The sequence below is a fragment of the Symphalangus syndactylus genome, chromosome 3, assembly GCF_028878055.3.
Source record: "Symphalangus syndactylus isolate Jambi chromosome 3, NHGRI_mSymSyn1-v2.1_pri, whole genome shotgun sequence".
NCBI lineage: Eukaryota > Metazoa > Chordata > Mammalia > Primates > Hylobatidae > Symphalangus > Symphalangus syndactylus.
The window spans coordinates 149,251,868-149,270,309 of NC_072425.2; the positions used below are offsets into that span (position 1 = coordinate 149,251,868).

An 18,442-nucleotide genomic window follows, 5' to 3' on the forward strand; every position below is an offset into this window, starting at 1 on the left:
TGGGGAGAACAAGGGAGTCAGCAGAGGTGGGATCACAGGGGATGGCCATGGAAAGGTAGGCTGATGCTTGATTCTGCATGGCCTCATGCCTACAAGGAGTCAGGCTATGATCAGGTGGCCATGGGGAGCCACTGGAGCTGTTTAGACAGAGATGTGATATGATCAGAATTGCATTATTTCAAGACATCGTTGAATGCAGTGTGGAGGATGGCTCATGGATATGTGTTGGAGGTGGGTGGGGGTGAGTGGATACAGGAAGAGGGTGGAGGCTAGGAGAATAGCTATTCCAGTGTTGCAGTAGAATTTATTCCCATTCGGACTCCCTGACTTTGTGTTTAAATAGGAGGAAATCAAAGCTAAATTCAAGATAAGACTTTTTTATGTTTAAGGTAATTCCTCTAATTTCTCATCATTAACTTACTGTAGTCCATATATTTTACTCTCTGGACTGTTCTGCCAACTACCATGTTAAGACAACTAAGAAATGTTTCAGGAGGATTTTTATTTTCGTTCTGTCTTGTTTCCACAGTATCTCCCAAAATTGTAGAGATTTCTTCAGATATCTCCATTAACGAAGGGAACAATATCAGCCTCACCTGCATAGCAACTGGTAGACCAGAGCCTACGGTTACTTGGAGACACATCTCCCCCAAAGGTAAGAGAACAGTTTGTTGCATTGCATCATGAGGATAAATGGGGGAATTTTGGGCCCTTGGTAGGAGGTTATGGGTGCTGATACCGACTCCAAAGGAGTCTACGTTTTTGGTGGCTTGATGGTAATATACTCGTGGCTCTGCATAGAACGTTGATGTTCTCTGCAAAACAGGCATACCCTCTAAGATTTCAGAATTCATACCTCAGTATCTCTCCAGTCCCTTGGAAATTAATGCCTGTTGTCTCTGGGTGAAATGGTGGTAAGGTGTTCTGGGTGAACTTTACATGTTTGATGATGGAACGAAGCTTTAGTGGCAATTGTTCAGCTGGTTGTTTTAAAATAGAGAAAACACATAATAATGGGTGAGAGCTTTAAATGGCCGTATTCCTAAAAGGAGACTCTCCAAGTCTGTGCCTCTGCAGCCTTGCCAAAAATCTGGTCACGAGCTGTTTTTGTGGTTTTGTTGTTGTTTTACTCCGATTGATCCTAGAGAAAAAATATAACTTAATATGTGACTAAATTGCAAAAATTTACTTTATCTGAATACTCAGATGTTATGTAGACCAAAGTGTTGTTTTGTGCTTTCATGGATTGAACATTAAAACCTTTAGAATTTGAGACAAGATGTCATTTATTATTAAGCTAGCTTTTATTTGGGAACAAGAAAGATAAAAATATTTCATTCTTAAATATTTATTGAGTGCTTGTAATAGTCCAGCCTCTCTTCTAGGCACTGGGGGTTACAGCAGTAAGCCAAAGTGGTGAAGTTTTCACACTCATGAACTCACATTCTCATGAGACAGATGACAAAAAAAAAGAGTATGCTATATAACAGGTGGTATTAAGGGTGAGAAAATAGAACAGGATGTGTTGACAGAATGACAAGAACTTTCTTCAGAGAAGGGCTCTGAAAAGAAGATATTTGTGCAGAGAAATGAATAGTGTCCTTAATGGTGTTGCTTATTGCTGATTAATGTGAAATGTGTGTATGTGATTATGTATGTATATATGTGCAGGTGTGCACAGATGGAGGAAGGTGTGTGATTGGCATGAAAGACGCATATTAGGGGGTGCTTTTGGTCTCAACTCCCATGGAAGGGAAAAGTGGGAAACAGAATTGGGCAGGTTAGAAGCTGGCTTGTGCATTGGGACATCTCGGCTGAGCCTACGGGGAGCTCTGAAGCTAGGATTGCCCTTCAGAAGGTTCCCTTATTGAGGTGATGGAGATGTTCCTCTATACTGGCACAGCAGTCCAAATTTAGGCTGATCCCCAAACAGGTGTGACTGTGGGCCAGGCATCTCTCTTCACGTGAGACACAGGGGGCTGACCACCAAGGGCTGTCCACCAGCAGCCGGTCCTTCTGTGAGGCATAAGTCCTCTGCTCCTGAAGGTGGCTGTGCATGACAGTGTCCACTATACTTCAACATTTTAATAAATCAGAGTAAGACTATGAAAGGGCCCCAAATACCAAATTCTAGACAGCGACAGTTGGCCCTGATGGATGTTCTCAGAGAAGGCGTGACATTTTCAGTTGTGTGTGGCCTGAATTCCTGGGAGCTGTCCTGGGCCACCATTCTTGACACTGTAACTGTGAACAAGGGGTCTTTGAAAGCTATTCATGTGTCTGCCAGTCTCTCCATTTGAAATGACCTCACATGTGGACTGGCCCAAAATCGGGGAGGAAGCTTCAGCTGTGCATGAGATCATTAGTGATGGAGAATGGCCCTGGGCCCTTCTGAAGGAGGGGCCATTCAGACAGATGCATGCTAAGTCTGCGGTGTGCACCATTCATCACAGCCCGATGTGAGTCCCCAGTGCTGGCGCATGCCAGCCCACTCTGTGCCTTTGGAGTCTGCAGAACCTTTATCATCAGGGTAGGCTTCATGTGCCTGATGTCAAGAGGCTCTGTCTTCTGTTTGATGTCTCTTCTCATTTCCTCATCTGGCCAGTTCTTTGTCCTTTTCTGGGTGTTTCTTCCCCCACTTCTCCTGCATGCATCTCCTTTTTGTCCTGCCATTTTATGCCTATAACTTCCCTATAAGTTATTTTTGTTGTTGTTCTATGCTTTGGCTTTCTTTTGCAGCCTCTGAAATGTTTCTGCTTTAATTTCATTATTTTCCACATGCTCTCTCCCCTCCTTGCAATTGTTTGTTGTCTTCCCCTCTGACGTTTGAGCCTCTTGGGTTTGCCTGGCTGATGTTCACAAGGCTGTGTGTTAGAGTCTTTTGTTTCCCCTTTTGTGGCCATGGAACAGATTCATTTCCCAAGAGAACTTTTGCCTGAGCCTGGGCCAGGTGTCCCATTTTACTGAGGTTTTAGCTGCTGCGGAAACAGAAGATGGATCAAGGAAAGAGGAGCAGGACAATCAGAATGAACCTGTGGATTAATCTACATGAACAGTGATTTCCAGATCTCAGGTCCAGTTTAGTTATCCCGGATTCAAACTCATGAGACATGCCAAGCAATAACTAATCACCTCAGGACTCACCAGGGTGCCATTTCCCAGTGACTGATTATTTGGAGATCAGAGATGTCACTGGGCTGCTGCCCAATATGAACTGAAGCTGGAGATCCTCAGCAGTCAGGGCTTCATCTTTCCCCAGTAGTATTTCCTAAAGGAGGCTTATTCTAAATAAACCAGGATGGGCTTGGGGTTCCTTGGAGAAGAAGATGTGCACCTTAGCAGAGGCTCCAAAGAAAGAGCGCTGTCATCATCTTTTGTGTCATTCCTCGAGGGTAGATCACAGTTCCATCAAGATCTTTCTTACATGAGAACCCGCCAAATCCCTGGATGAACAGCTGATCAGGGCTAAGCTCGTTCGGCAACCCTGATGACTTCATTGCATTTTTTCTTTCCAGACTGACCTGTTTGTTCTGTACATTTCTTAAAAGTCCTTGTTTCCTTCATTATCACTTATGTGGTGCTGCTTGCGATAAACTTATATAAACCTCTTTAGATTGTGCATTTCTAGTCTTGACTACCTTGTGTGGAAAGGAGTACAGAAATGTTAAGGACTATTTTAGACGTGGCTCATATACTTTGATATTGGGCAGCTTAGGAGTGACCATCAGGTGGAAAAGGAGATGGAGGGCCCTGTGTAGCACTTTATATCAGATAGAGAAAATGTCAGTTGTTCATGTCCAGTGCAGAGAGGGAGGTAGGGCCTCCAAGGCCGCCTCTTGGCACTTCCATTGATTGTTTGAAATAATTTCCATATATTATTATGAGCATTATGCCTTTGTAGTTCCCTTCAGGAATTTATCAGAATTCAAAGAGAAAGTGAACTAGCTTTTTAAAGATTCCTGCTGTGACTCTGCACAACTGGTTTGAGATGGGCAGATGTTGTTTGCATCTGCAGAGACCTTGGTCTTTTCAGGAGGAAGAGCCCCCATCTCACTCCTCTCGCTAGCAGAAGCCATCTCCATCTTCATGAAGGCTTATTGACCCCAAGCCGGAGTCCTTCTAAATGCTAGGGTAGGGTACTAGGTGCACAGGCACCGTCGGTGGAACCCCAACCTTCTGTAGGTAGAAAAAAGAAACAGGGCAGCCAACTGCCCACTGTGCCTGGTGTCATGACTCTGTGCTTTGCCCTTTGTGCACATCTAGACCTTCAAGAATGTGTTTTTTAGCACAGCCCTTAAACTCTCAGCTTTCTGTCTCCAACAGAACAGTGTTCATGCTATCTGGTTCTCCTGAGTCTTCACTATGTAAATAGAAACATGATCTCTTTCAATATACTCCAAAAGATGCTGTGTTGGACCTCACTCTTCATAGAAAAGCATTCTGAAAGCCTTATAGTTATGTTACCAGTTTCAGTTGGATTGTAAGAGCTTTAAAGACAAGGCTAAGATTCCTACATTGCCACATTCCTGAGAGCCCAAAATGAAACTCAGGTGAAGGAGTGTCTCATCACTTATCTGTGGGTGTCACTATCCATTTGCAGTCAGGGATCACTGAGTGTCCTAATGGAGCTCCCATCTTGGGTGCACTTACCTTCACCTTTCTCTCATCAAACAAGACACCGACAATAAAAACCTCATCTAGGCTACCTAGGTAACACATTGTACTGAGATATTGGTAGGCAGATTCAGCAAAGCCCTGCGAGCTGTTCACAGAAATGTCCTCATTTCCAGTTTATTTTCAATGTCCCTGTCCCATGAGTTATTTGAGATCAGAGTTTGCATCTCACTTCTCTTTGATTCTCTCCTTCTAGCACAATGCCTAGCACCTAGGAAGTATTTAATAAATATTGGTCAGTTCAGTGAACAAGCACTGATATTTGCCAATGCCCCAAAGAGGCATGCCTGTTCTCCCAGTTCAAAGACTATCACGATCCTTGAGAAGTTCTCCTTCACTTTGATGTTGGCATGGAGACCTGGAGTGTTTCCTGCTGGCAAGTCTCCAGGACAATTTCTCTGGTCTTCACAGGATCTCCAAGGCTTTCCTGAAGTCCCCTTGAGGGGACCCTGCTGTGGCAGGACTCAATTTGTCCTTGAAGAAGAAACTCCTTTTCAAGTTTCCTTTTGCAAGAAGAGAGGAGGCTCACAGGTGACTTGGACGGTGGGGGTCATCCATGAGCTCCCTTCTGCTGTCATGGCTTTCTCATTACAATTGCTCTTCATCTGGCCATTCTAGTGGGCATCTGGCCCTTTTGGTGCCTTGCTGTATCAAGTACTCCTGTGTCTAAACCCCAGTTTGCCCCCAACCACAATTTCCTAAGGCAATTCCGATATCACCTGGGGGATTATTTCAACTGTATATGAAAATTTGCCATTCCTTATAGGTTAACCAAAGAAAAAGGAAAAGAAAGAAATCAATCAGTAGAAAAAAGAAAAGTACTTTAAATTCAGTTCCACTCTTGTGCCTCTTTCTCTGTGTGTGTGTGGGGGGGGTGTTTCTCAGGTTCTGTCTCTCTTTTTCCTTCTTTCTCTCTAGCTCCTGGTATGTGAATTGAGGTGGGTTAGAGACCAAAAGAGATCTTCCCTAGGGTCACATAAAGACCCTGGGGGCAAAATTAGAACAGAGCCTTCTGTCTGTTGGATTTCAAGCCAAGCCCTTGTTCTGCAAGCCTTTCTCTTTACCTAACGTGAAGTGGGTACATCTGCGTGGCCTACTCTCCATACCGGCAGGGCTCAGTAACCTTCCTCAGCTGCCAGATCTCTTCCTTCCCACCTCAGTTCTCCTGTTCTGCTTGAAGAGGTCCAGTGGACATTTGGCTGCCCTGTTTCTTTTTTCTGGAGTTTTAAAAGGCACCAAATTGATGGGGGCAAAGTGACACCCAGATAAGGGTTCTTCTCCTGGCCAATGCCCTGAGCCCTGTGCTCCCCCTCCCTTTCCCCAATATCCTCACCCCACCATACATCCACCTATTTTCCTATTTGTAAGCACTGACAAGACCTTCTCCCTAGCTAAGCAGGACACTAAAGCACTAATTGGCACTAGAGGTATAACAGCTTGAGTTCAACCAGAGCTGGCAGGCTCCATGACTCCAGTGACAGCTCTGTGAAAAAGTGTCAGGAGCAGAGCTCTGGCATGCCATTGGTTGACTGCAGCACCCTGGCACTAATGAGCAGCCTGTCAGCACCAGCATCTGGGGCCCCGTGTGGCACTGAGATCATTAGAATGGCAGAGGAGAAAGACTTCCTCAGCAAAGAGGAGCTGGGGAGGGGAGAAGAGGACAAAATGGAACTAAAGATATCACCTTACCCACAGAGGGCAACCACCCAACACCAAAGGACTGAGAAGAAAAAGGGAGAAAGAGAGAAATCAAAAGGTTTTCTAAATCCATCTATGCCAATTCTAGACAACTCTTGGAATCTCCTTTTCGTTGGGTTGCCCTGTCAGTAATCAATATGGGCTGTAAATCCTTGCAATAATCTAAGAAGGGGCCTCAGTGATTAAATTAACTCTTTAGTCTTAACTGTGCTATGAAACCTGGAAGTCACCCAAGTCTCTAGGAAGGAGGGACCTAGGGTGTAAGGCAAGACTTGAGATCTTAGTCTTTTTGCTATTTGTCAGGGCAGGCTCTCTACCTAGGGTATCTCCTGCACTGCCAGCTGCCTGCCTATCTTCTGCTAGAGTATCAGAATCCAGGAGAGGCAATTAATAGAAGGAGTTTTCCCTCTGTTATTCCTTCCCAGAGGGAGGTACGGGGACTAGTCAGTGTGTCCACTCTGTATCTGCTTCCTGAGGCCAAGTATGAATTATCCATCTCGTTGATTCTTCTGCTTCAGGACCAGAACTGGGCCTTCAGGTCTGAGCATTAAGCAACGCCTGGCTCTTCTCTGAGGCTTCTGCTACTAACAATGACTGCATTTCCATGAGCAAAGGCAGCAATGTGTCTGAAAGAGATAGGCTTTGAAGGCAGGTCCAAGGGGATTTGTATTCCCTTGCACTACTCACTGTCTGGGTCGTGCTGGAGTAGTGATAAACCTCTCTGAAAATGTGCTTCTTTATTAATTTCATTCTTGCTTCTTGGCATGAACCCCAGCATTTTCATGATTTGGTTCTAGACCCCAATTGCTCCACACACCACAGTCACACTAACAACTAGACATTCTCCACACACTAGATGTCTTTGCCTTTGCACACCCCATTTGTTCTCCTTCCATCCCCCCTACTTCTTTTGGTTTGAGTTCTACCCTTGTTTCACGACCATACTCAAATGCTACCAGTTTGAAAGCCTCTGGTGACTTTCTTCAGGCAGAGTGATTCACCCATTTCTTTGAGACCCCACAGCACTTTGCATGCATTTCCAATTATGGCGCCTCTTACAGGTACTCAAGGGCCTCTGACTACTCCTGTCATGCCAGGGATCATGGCAGCCAGGGACCGCCCTAACGCTGTTTTGTGTTTAGTGTCTGATAAAGTACCAGATGTTTTGGGGTCTTGTAAATGATTGTTGAATGAGGAAGTATCTGATACTGTAGATGTAGTTTTCAGTCCTTTTCTAAAATTAAGTCTCTCTTAATTTAATATGTATAATATTATTAAATGTAATATAATATAGTGTATCCCCTTGCATCAGTTTTGACTGTGGATCATCTCGTATTTCCCAAACCAATCAAAGGAATTCATAAGAAAAGGCCCTCTCCCACACTGTCTTCCTCATGTGTGCTCAAGTCTGAGCTTTAGACTCTGTGAAATAGGATAATAATACCTTCCCACATGGATATGACAAGGATTAAACATGTGCACCAATGGAAAGCTCCTGGCCCCATAACAACACATAGTATGTGTCCAATAATGTTAGCTTGTAGACCTTTAGCCAGCCCCCTCCTCTTCACTCCCACCCATGAGAAAAGAACAGAAGGGAAGGAAATTCAAATTGTTTTTTTTTTCTGAAAAGATTGAATCTTTATAAATGCTCAACTCAGTCCATTGCCAGAATGGATAGATATTCAAAGGTGCTTAATCAGCACCACTCTCATCTCCACCATTTTCTAATTAACATAGGTGCTTGATTAAAATTCCCAGTACCCCAAGAAGCTATCCCAGGAGGGCCAAGTAATTGCCATTGCAAAAGATATTACAGTAGTCATTGATGGTGGGAGAACAAAAAATAATTGCATCATAATGGAAAGTGGCCAGCTTCCTGTTCAGAGTAGCTGTGAAACATACAGCATTAGGTTCAATCTATACAGAAAAAAAGGGATTAATTATGACAAAGATAAACCAGTGGTACAACCTCAAGTTGGGGAAAAGTGTCCAGAAACTCCTTACACAAGTGGTTTAAACACAGATAGGCAGACCAAGGTGGGAGAGAAAAAAAACAGAGGAAGACATTTATAGATCACTCTTTAACTCTGTCATTCTCTTTAACTGTAAAATTACTGCTGGATAGATGCAGTTAGGGTAAAATTCGCCAGTGTCAATAAGGGTTTTTGTAAATTTAATATTTATGATCTGGTTTAAAGCATTATTATAGCTGTGTAACTTCCTACTTCAAAGAAGAGAGAAATAATAAAAAGACTAGTGGGGAAATTAATGAGTTCAATGTGCTGAATTGAGAACATATGAAATCAAGCCTCATTCTAGAAACCAAGGGCAGGAGTGCATACCACAGACACTGTTGTGGTTTTACCCAATTATTTTAAAACCCTTGAAAAATATTGTAGAATCAGACGTCTGCTGAATTCAGACATTGCTAACAGCATCCTCCCCCACACTCTCCAGAGTCTTAAGCTATTTATGCCTGTACTTGGTGACCGTTACCATGCAGAACTGTTTTGATGGAACAAATAAAGGAAACATAATAGCAAGAAGATTGTATCATCCTCCCCACAGAGGCCAACCAGCCATAGCTCAGTAAGATGCAAAGTCTCATTAAAACGGTAGCCCCTACAGGGCAGGAGACCCCATCTCTCAACCAGCACCCATAAGAGTCAGCACCGCCTGGGAGTGTGAGAAGGTCCTTAGTGGGACGTCTCACTGCCCATCACAACCAGGGTACCTCCTCTAGTCACATCGCTGTAGACCAGCTAAAGGCTTAGGGAGTTTCTTGTGTAGGACCCTCCAAGCACTGCCAGCCAAACTGGGAGAAGCTTTCGGATGAAAACGTCCTTATCACTAGGTCCTCAGGTGTATTGTTCTGACTTTGTGCCTACTTTTGGATCCTGAGTCTTGTTTTGACTCATGATGACTACCTTTCTCCTGGAGTCTAAATAACACCAGAGGCAGTTTCATTCAATCATAACAATAGCTAACAGTTGGTGGATGCGCAAGAATGTCGGGGGCTGTCTTCTAAAAACATTTATGCATAGTAATATCTATTATTCACAACCAGGCAAGACAGGTCTTCTTATTAGCCCACCTTATCAATGAGAAAACTTAATATGTTTTTCCATTTGAATGAGGCTTAGGGATATCAGGCTAATGGGCCCAGGTTACACAGTGCCACACTGCAGACGTGGGTTCTAAGCCAGGCAGTCGGTCTGTCCCCAGAGTGCAGGGGCTTCATTGCTGTGCTGGGTAGTGTAGTTCTCAAAGGGCAGTCTCTGGACCATTGCATCAACCAGCATCACCTAGTTCATGCCCCAGCCTTACTGAATGACAGCTGTAAGGGTGGGGTCCAGAAGCCTGATTTTGACAATTCCTCCAGGTGATTGTGATGCATGCTCAAGTTTGCGAACTGCTGCTGTGTAAATGTGCTCTGCGCCCAACAATCTTCTTCATCAGCGTTATGTTACTTAATTCTCATGGAGGTCCTAATAAGTAGGCATTATTTTTATTTTAGAGATGAAGACATGAAAACCAGGGGGCAGGAGAAGGAATTTGCCCACAAATACTAAACGGCAAAGGTGAAATTCAAATCCAAGTCTTTTTGACTCCAAAATCCATATTGTTAATGCATATTGATTTCCTGCTTGATTTCTAGCCTACTGCTTCATCTTGCTCTCTGGGACATGTCTGTTCTCTGGTTTCATCCCACCTACCAGCTTGGGGCACCCGGTCCTTGGGTTGTGCACATTCTCACAGCATTCTTACAAATTTACCCACACCTATGTCCTTGCGCTGGACTCCAGGCTCTGCTGTGTGCCAGGTCTCTGCATTCCACCCTCCCCAGCAACCTCAGGCTTCTTCCAGTAGGTCTGGAGATGAGCACCTGAGTGGCAAAGGACAGAGCCCTTGCGTGGAGGTTGGACCTCTTCCTCACTGGCAGCTGAGCTCTTCCAACTGAGTCAACCTTTCTCTTTCCTCTCTTCCACCTGGATGGCCATGGCGCACAGGATGGACACAGCCTCTCTCTGACTTGACTTATGTTTTCCTCATGTTAAGTGCTATCACTCACTCAAATAATGCTGTCTTGTGCATTGATTGTTATTAGAAGATTGTTTTATACCTTAACAGCTTTAGACATGAAAAGAAATTGCCAGATTCCAGGGTATGTGTGTCCTTTCTTATCTGAGTCTGTTCAGTTTCCCCACCTGTCTTTGTGGGAGTTGGCATTCTTCATCTTCCTAGCTGTGTAAAATGCTTTTTCTCTCCAGAACCAGGACAGTTGAAAGGGATTGAGCAGAGCATCATCTCAGTTCCTCAAGGCCCCAGTCTGCCACCTGGCTCTCCAAATACCATGGCACAGCCGCAGCCTGCCTTTTGCACTAGAACCCGGAGTCCTGATGATGTGGCCCCTTCCCTGGGAGGCTCATCTTGTCCCGTATTCTACCCAATAGTGGTGGGTTCTTCTCTGCTTACTGCCCTCACCCACACACACCCCACCCTGAAAAACAAACCTCTTTTCCCCATTCTAATCCAGAGTTAAACAGAATGACTTTGGATTTTACAGTTCTTCCATAATAGATTCAGGGCTCCCCGTGTTTAACTGATTTGCAGCCCGGGAGGCTGTTCCTCCCCTAATTCCTTGCATCACTGCCTCACCCTTTATGGAGTGCTTTGCTGAGGTGACTGTGGTTGAAGATACCTGGCCAGTTATCTGCATGATAGAAAAAGACAAATGGCTTTCTCTCTCATTGATTTATTTATTTCGACACATACCAATCCAGAAAAGGATTTAAGCAGAGAAAATGGTATGGATTTTGTCCCCAGGAAAACCTTTTGGTAAAGCAATTTTGATTAACTTATTTGTTCAGTAATTGTTTATTGAGCACCTGCTGTGTACTGGGCAACTCTCTGAGGTACTAGAGACCTATGAGTGAACCAAGCAGACCAAAGCCCTGGCCTCCCGGAGCTTGTATGCTAGTGGGAGGGAGAGAAAATCAGCACGTGGATGAGGAAGCCTTGTAATATGTTATATGGTAATTGCTTTAGGGTAAGAGGCAAAGAGATGATCAGGTGTGTGTTTGAGAGATTGTAGACTTAAATAGAGTGGGTAGAATGGATTTATTAAGGAGATACCTCATGAAAGGGGGACCGACACTTGCATAGCTCGGCAGGAGTACTCCTGCCAGGGTTCACAGTGACTACAAAGGCATGACATCAGGACCCAGCCGGCATGCTCACGGAACATCAACATAGCCACATGGCAACGGAACCTATTTAAAACCTTCCCTCCCTGCACTAGACTCTAAGCTTCATGAGGGCAGGAAGCATGCCTATCCTTGCTCACTGCTGTGTGCACCAATGTTTAGCACCAATTTGCCTCTCAAATCATACACATTCAATACATATTTGTTTAAAAAAATAAGTGAATAAAATAAACATGAGTTTATAGTTTGAGTGCTTGAGCAAGCATGCTGGAAAGACACGAGTTTTGAGTCAGAAATGGCAGTCCCTTAATTAGTGATTTCAAAGAATGACAAGTTCAGGCCAATGGCGGGGGTAGTTTATGGCTAAGACAGAGGGGAAGGCCCATGAGAAGACGAGGCCAGGTAGGTGACAGCGCAGGTGTCTGAGGACTCATCACAAGGAGCATTGCAGGCACCCCAGGTAATGCCTGAGGCTAGTGACAAGTCGGGCTGAGAGCCAAGTGTCAAAGCCCTAGATGAATCTTGAGGGACTCAGGATATCAGACATTGGCAGAAAAGAAGAGAGGGTGGAGCAACCTTGCCAGGTGGCAGGAGCTTCAGACCAGCAGGAGCAGGGCTATTCAATAAAAATGTGAAAGAGAAAAGGTCTCCACTTGAGGAGGATCCTTCACTATGAGGAAGATCATAGCCCCAACCTCTGCATGCCAAAACAGACAACTCAGCATTTTCTTGAGAAAGCTACCGAGGAGGCACTCCCCTCAGGAAACAGCTGGGTTTCAATAAATGAAGGCAGTTCAGGGAGCACTCTGCCTGAAGGCTGATGGTCTCGGGGAGCATCTTGCTTATGTTGTGGGTGTTCCAGAGAGCCCAGTGGATGGGTGTGGAAGGTGGGGGAGAGTGAAAGATTGGCCAGAAGGGGGAAATTCTTTTCTCTAGGGGAATGAATGGGCTGGAGAGCCTGATGATGTTAGGGGAGCAGGAAGGGATGCACATGCCTGTATGCACCCTGACAATAAGAGATGAGGTATGTTGGTGTTAATCCCACATGTTCCCAGTGGAAGGTGGTGAAACCTCACCTCACAGATTTCAGCTGCAACCTGTGTCTGTGGCAGGGCAGAAACCCCTTTTCTTCCTGCCCCTGAAGGTACAGCAGTGGCAGTAAGTGGGTAGTTCTCCATAGGCCAAGTCTTCCTGTGGTCCAGAGTAAGAAGACCAATCTTCAGGAAGGCAGTAGAAGGTCAAGGGCAGAGGTCACGAGATAGTGGGAGTGGAGAAGAGAGGGTAGGGCTTAGAGATATGTTGGAAGCCAAACTGCCAGAACCTGATGCTTGGTCCAATGTGGGATGGGAGTGAGGGTGGAGGACAGGCTGGGAAATACTACCAGGTTTCTGGTTTGGCCTCCCTTATTGCCTGTTCGGGAGAACTAGGGGTTCTCTGTCCAGCTTTTCTCCTGTGTGGCAATAGGTAGGGTATTATGGACTAGCTGATGTCTGATTTATTTCTGCCTGCTGATCCATGTGGGTTAGCTCTCTTTTCTACAAAAATGATCATAACAACTCCAGACTCATTTTTTCAGAGAAGAGAGTTTTATAAGATTGAACAGAAATGACAGAATACAGCAGATACATGATAAATAGGCAGAATGAATCATCTTTTATTCAATAGATATTTATTGAGTAGCTAAAGCACAACAGTGTGTACTTAGGTGCTGCAGATTGCATGGTGAATTCAGCCTTTGCCCATAGGACTTCAGTATGGGAGTGTAGGCAATATTCAATAAATAAATATGCAACCCAATGCCAGGGACAGGTAGTGCCATGGAGAAAAATTAAAAAAAATAAAGACATGGGTGAAGAAAGCCAGGAGGAGCTGCTTTCGTTAGAGAGTGACTTTAGTGCTGCAAGAAAGCCAGCTCAGCACAGAGCCTAGAGACCCAAGCGAGATGAGACAGCAAGGGGTCGTATGAAGAGAGGGTGTTCCAGGCAGAGGTAACTGCAAATCTGAGGCCATGAATGGGGAATGCATTTGATGCGTATGAAAAACAGGAAGAATTCTGATGCTCAAGGAAGTGATGTAGGATGCTGTGACGAGAGCCCCTATAGTCAGTTCATGCATAAACCTGAAAACCATGTGCAAAACTGTGAGACTTGTTCTAATAAAAATACACCAGCACCTTTTAAGCAGAAGGGCAAAATAATTTAATAAATGTTTTCTTTTTTTACCTTTTTTATTTAAATTTATTTTTTATTGTACTTTAAGTTCTGGGATACATGTGCAGAACGTGCAGGTTTGTTACATAGGTATACATGTGCCATGGTGGTTTGCTTCACCCATCAACCCGTCATGTACATTAGATATTTCTCCTAATGGTATCCCTCCCCTAGCCCCCCAACCCCCTGACAGGCCCTGGTGTGTGATGTTCCCCTCCCTATATCCATGTGTTCTCTTTGTTCAGCTCCCACTTATGAGTGAGAACATGTGGCATTTGGTTTTCTGTTCTTGTGTTTGTTTGCTGAGAATGATGGTTTCCAACTTCATCCATGTCCCTGCAAAGGACATGAACTCATCCTTTTTATGGCTGCATAGTATTCCATGGTGTATATATGCCACATTTTCTTTATCCAGTCTATCGTTGATGGACATTTGGGTTGGTTCCAAGTCTTTGCTATTGTGAACAGTCCCGCAATAAACATACATGTGCATGTGTCTTTACAGTAGAATGATTTATAATCCTTTGAGTATATACCCAGTAATGGGATTGCTGGATCAAATGGTATTTCTGGTTCTAGATCCTTGAGGAATCACCACACTGTCTTGCACAATGGTTGAACTAATTTACACTCCCACCAACAGTGTAACATTGTTCCTATTTCTCCACATCCTCTCTATCATCTATTGTTTCCTGACTTTTTAAAGATTGCCACTCTGACTGGTGTGAGGTGGTATCTCATTGTGATTTTGATTTGCATTTCTGTAATGACCAGTGATGATGAGGTTTTTTTCATATGTTTGTTGGCTGTATAAATGTCTTCTTTTGAGAAGTGTCTGTTCATATCCTTCACCCACTTTTTGATGGGGTTGTTTTTTTCTTGTAAATTTGTTTAAGTTCTTTGTAGATTCTGGATATTAGTCCTTAAAGAATTACTTTAACTGTGAAGAGAAAGATGGAGGGGAAGGGGCGTAAAGATAGCCAGTAAAGGCATAAAGATATACCAGCTAGAATACTGTTGATTTCGTCCATCAAGAATTGATGACGTCATGGACTGCAGTGGTAAGATTTACAGTGTAAGAGTATGTTAATCTGGAATATATTCTGAAACTAAGCTAGAAAGTTCATTGATTGATTAGATGAAGTTTGTGAGAAAGAGCTCAGTATTAAGACTGCCTATAAGATTTGTGGCCTGGGCTGCTGGTATATACCATGCTGGTAATATACTATTCTTGGCCATCAAAAACTCCAAGAAAAGCAGGCTTGTGGTAGGAAAGACTTTGGTCCTTTAGATATACAAATGGAAATGTTGAGTAGATAGTTGACTATGCCAGGGAGCTAGAAAAATGCATATGGGAATCCTAACCATACAGATGGTGTTTAGAGCCAGAGGCTAGCTATCCCACATGCAGCGTGAAGGCAGACAACAGCTCTGTAGGCCAGGAACAGTGGCACTCCAATAGTCCAGTGTCAGGAAAAGGATGATCCAGCAAAGACAATTGGGAGATGAGAAGGAAATCTCAAAACCAGTTCAAGGAGAATGTTTCATAAAGAGCAGGTGTGATTACAGCACAAGTGTTGCTTAGAAGTCCAGGGAGATGAGGATTAAGATTTGGCAGAATGCACTTATACACATGAGACATTGGAAAGAATGGTTCTGATGAAGACAGTAGATAAAAGATTAATTAGAAAGAAGGAGAATGGGTTAAAGAAGTTGAGATAGTAATTAATTTTGCTGAGAAGTTTCACTACAAAGGGAAGCAGAATATGGAAGGTCAGTGGTGGGAGGAGAGTGTGAGTTCAGGATTATTTTCTCTAAGTCCAATCTGCAGCCTAATACCCCTTGGTCCTTTACTGGCTGTTATTGCGGTGTAATTACTTGTCTCAGTGTTCTCAGTTGTTCCTTCTCCTCAGATAAAATAGGGGAAAGAGTTAGCCAAGACTGGCCTCCGCTTTTTCAGCAATCTATACATTTTGATCTTCAGCCAAATGACCTCAAAATTTTTATGTGTGGCTTTTGGGTGCTCTGGGAATTTGGAACAAAAGTCACTATGTTGCTAAAGCAATTGACTGTGGCTGACACTAGGTGCTTTGTCTGGAAGTGAGACTATCTGCTGCCAGCCCTAATGAGGATTCCACTGGGGATTGATAGTTGTGGCACTTATGGGAAACATTGCTTGGAGTGGGAACCCACTTATAAGAAGGGGCAGGGGACACAGAATGATTTCTGCTCATCCCCAGTCCCTCCCCAAGGACCAGGGCACAAGTTCTCAAAGTCCTCAATATTTAACCCTGCATGACTAGATGCTTACCTGAAGCAGGGGCGTATGAATATATCTATTTTCAAAAAAGATGCCAAAGCAGGAATCAAGTTAACCTTTTGAAGCCACCCCTCTGGCCCACACACAAGTGTCCAAGTGAAGTCCCCTCCTTGTCCAGGAGAAGCTCTGAAAGGAAGTGCAGGGGCAACCCAACGCAACAGAAATGTGGACAAACACTGCCCAAGTCGTATTCTCAGGGGAGTAGGGCTCTGGGGAAAATACCTCCACTCTACGTAGGTCCATGCCGTGGGAATTCTGTGAACATCCCTGCTGCCTCAGTGCTGTGAATTCTACATCAAGGGGGCAGAGGAAGCAGGCAGCCTCAGTGTTTAGGCTTGAATAATGTTAGGGATGAGGGAGAGCTCACCAACCTGGAAAACGCACCTGCCGCCATACCTTGCCTACCTAATCGTGGCTTGCAGGTGACTTCCTGGGTATTCATCCAAAATGCTTCTCTTCAGAGTCCTAACAAACCCATTCTCATTGCCACCATTGCCCTAGAGGCACTCCTTTCTTGGAGAGGGAAAGCCAGTTTATTGATAGGACATTGTATAAGATGGGGAATAGGAGAGAATAGCTTACATCCATCTCTGCACCCACCTTCTCCCCAGAACTCATGGCTCTTGAGAATTTGGAGCAAATTAGTGAGAGTGACCACAGTGTTTTCCTCTGCATCATTCTGCTGTCTTTAGTTTTGCTTCCAGCTGCCCACATGGACCAGCCCCTGTCCTGCTTCTGAGCAGTCACGTTCCTGTGTGTGCTGACATGTCTTCTCTCTGCATCACCACAGTTTCCTAGACCTCTTGGTTTGGGTCACTCAGGTGTTGTCATGGCAATGACATCCTTAGTAAAGTAGCACTGCTCATGTTGTCATGGTTATCAGGACCTCTTGATGGGAGCCCCACTTCAGTGTTGTCGTGTGGAGAGCAGGAAGGAACCCTAGGACCTTCCAGTAAGCCTGGATTCTTAGGCTAGGCATGAGTCATCAGTACCTGAAAATGAAGGTGGTTATGATTAGGAAAATAGCAGCTGCCTAAAATGGTGAGATTCTAACCACTTGAGAAATGAATAACTGAAAGAGGGATCATCATCCTCATCACCGTGATCACCTCCTTCCCACCTCCTCTTCATCCTCTGCATAGTGTCTGATATTTTTATGGTAGCTTGGCTATGTTCCAGGCACTCTTCTAAGTGTTTTCCGTTTGTGAACTCCTCAGTTTTCTTGACAGCCTTATGATGTAGGTGTTCTTGCTGTTCTTTTGCAGATGAGGGAACTGAGATGCAGAGCACTCACTTAGACCACTTGCTCACAGAGGTACCCAAACATGCAATATGGCCAAGACTTAACCAGACAACCTGGTTCCAGAGGTTTCACTCTGAACTGATTGCCTATTCTGTTTCAATACTAACAAGAAAATTCAAGATGAATCAGTCTAGTTACTGAAGGCGTTGCTAAATTATATCACCGTCTTTGTGGCTAGAATCCATATAGTTTATGTTTTTTACTAATTTTAAGTTTTTATGTTCATCTGATTCCAACAACTATCTGCAGTTAGTGCGACTATTAACTGTATTTTACAGAAAAGAAGATCAAAGTTTTGAGAGTTCATAATTCCCCAAGGAAAGTTGACTTCTAAACTGTGTTGGACTAGGTCTGAATTCATGACAATCTATAGATTCAGAAGCTAGTGTTTTGTCTTGTTCTGTCGCATATCATGCCATGTTATATGGCCCAGAGTCTGGCTCTGGGGAGGAAAGTGGTTCACCCATCTAAGATAAATGGTTAGCAGCGGTCACCTCTATGGATAGAAGGACCACATGGCAAGTCTTGGCATGTTCACTCAAGGAGCCATTCACCCTCTTTTGCCCTCATTATTCTATGCCTAAAAATTCCACTGTACAGTAGCTACTTTATCTATTGCCATATAGGCAAGAGAGCAGCAGCCTTCCTTCCGTGGCAACTCCCATCTTAGAATCTGGGCTGCTTTGAGCAATTCATTTAACCTGTACAGGAGAATACCAAGAGAAGGTTAATTGGCTCTGTGTCTAATATAAATGACAATTAAACACAAATAAGTTACTTAGAAGCTGGCCTGTGAGAAAGTACAGCTTTTAAGAGAGAGGAAGCTGGGCCCTGAGAGTGGATGCATCTTCTCATTCGAGTACAAAGGGATTGATTGGAGGGGGACATGCTGAGTGGGGAACAGCAAAGCTAATAAAGACGATTATAAACAGTAGCAGCAAAGCCTTCTCATTTTTAAAATTATCTGCCAGCACTTTACCTATATCAGCATGTTTATCTTTAGAGCAGCATTGTGAAGTAGGTAATA

The 18,442-nt window shown here is 44.1% G+C and overlaps 1 protein-coding gene across 14 annotated transcripts in view; it reads left to right on the forward strand.

Annotated features, from left to right (window-relative positions):
* The window catches only part of NTM (neurotrimin), a 971,166-nt gene that overhangs the window by 844,253 nt on the left and 108,471 nt on the right, over positions 1-18,442 (forward strand). For all 14 annotated transcript variants that reach the window (XM_063635678.1, XM_055273801.2, XM_055273798.2 and 11 more), the window contains one exon: positions 530-655. In XM_063635678.1, coding sequence (XP_063491748.1) covers positions 530-655 — 126 coding nt within the window. The remainder of the gene's footprint in view (positions 1-529; positions 656-18,442) is intronic.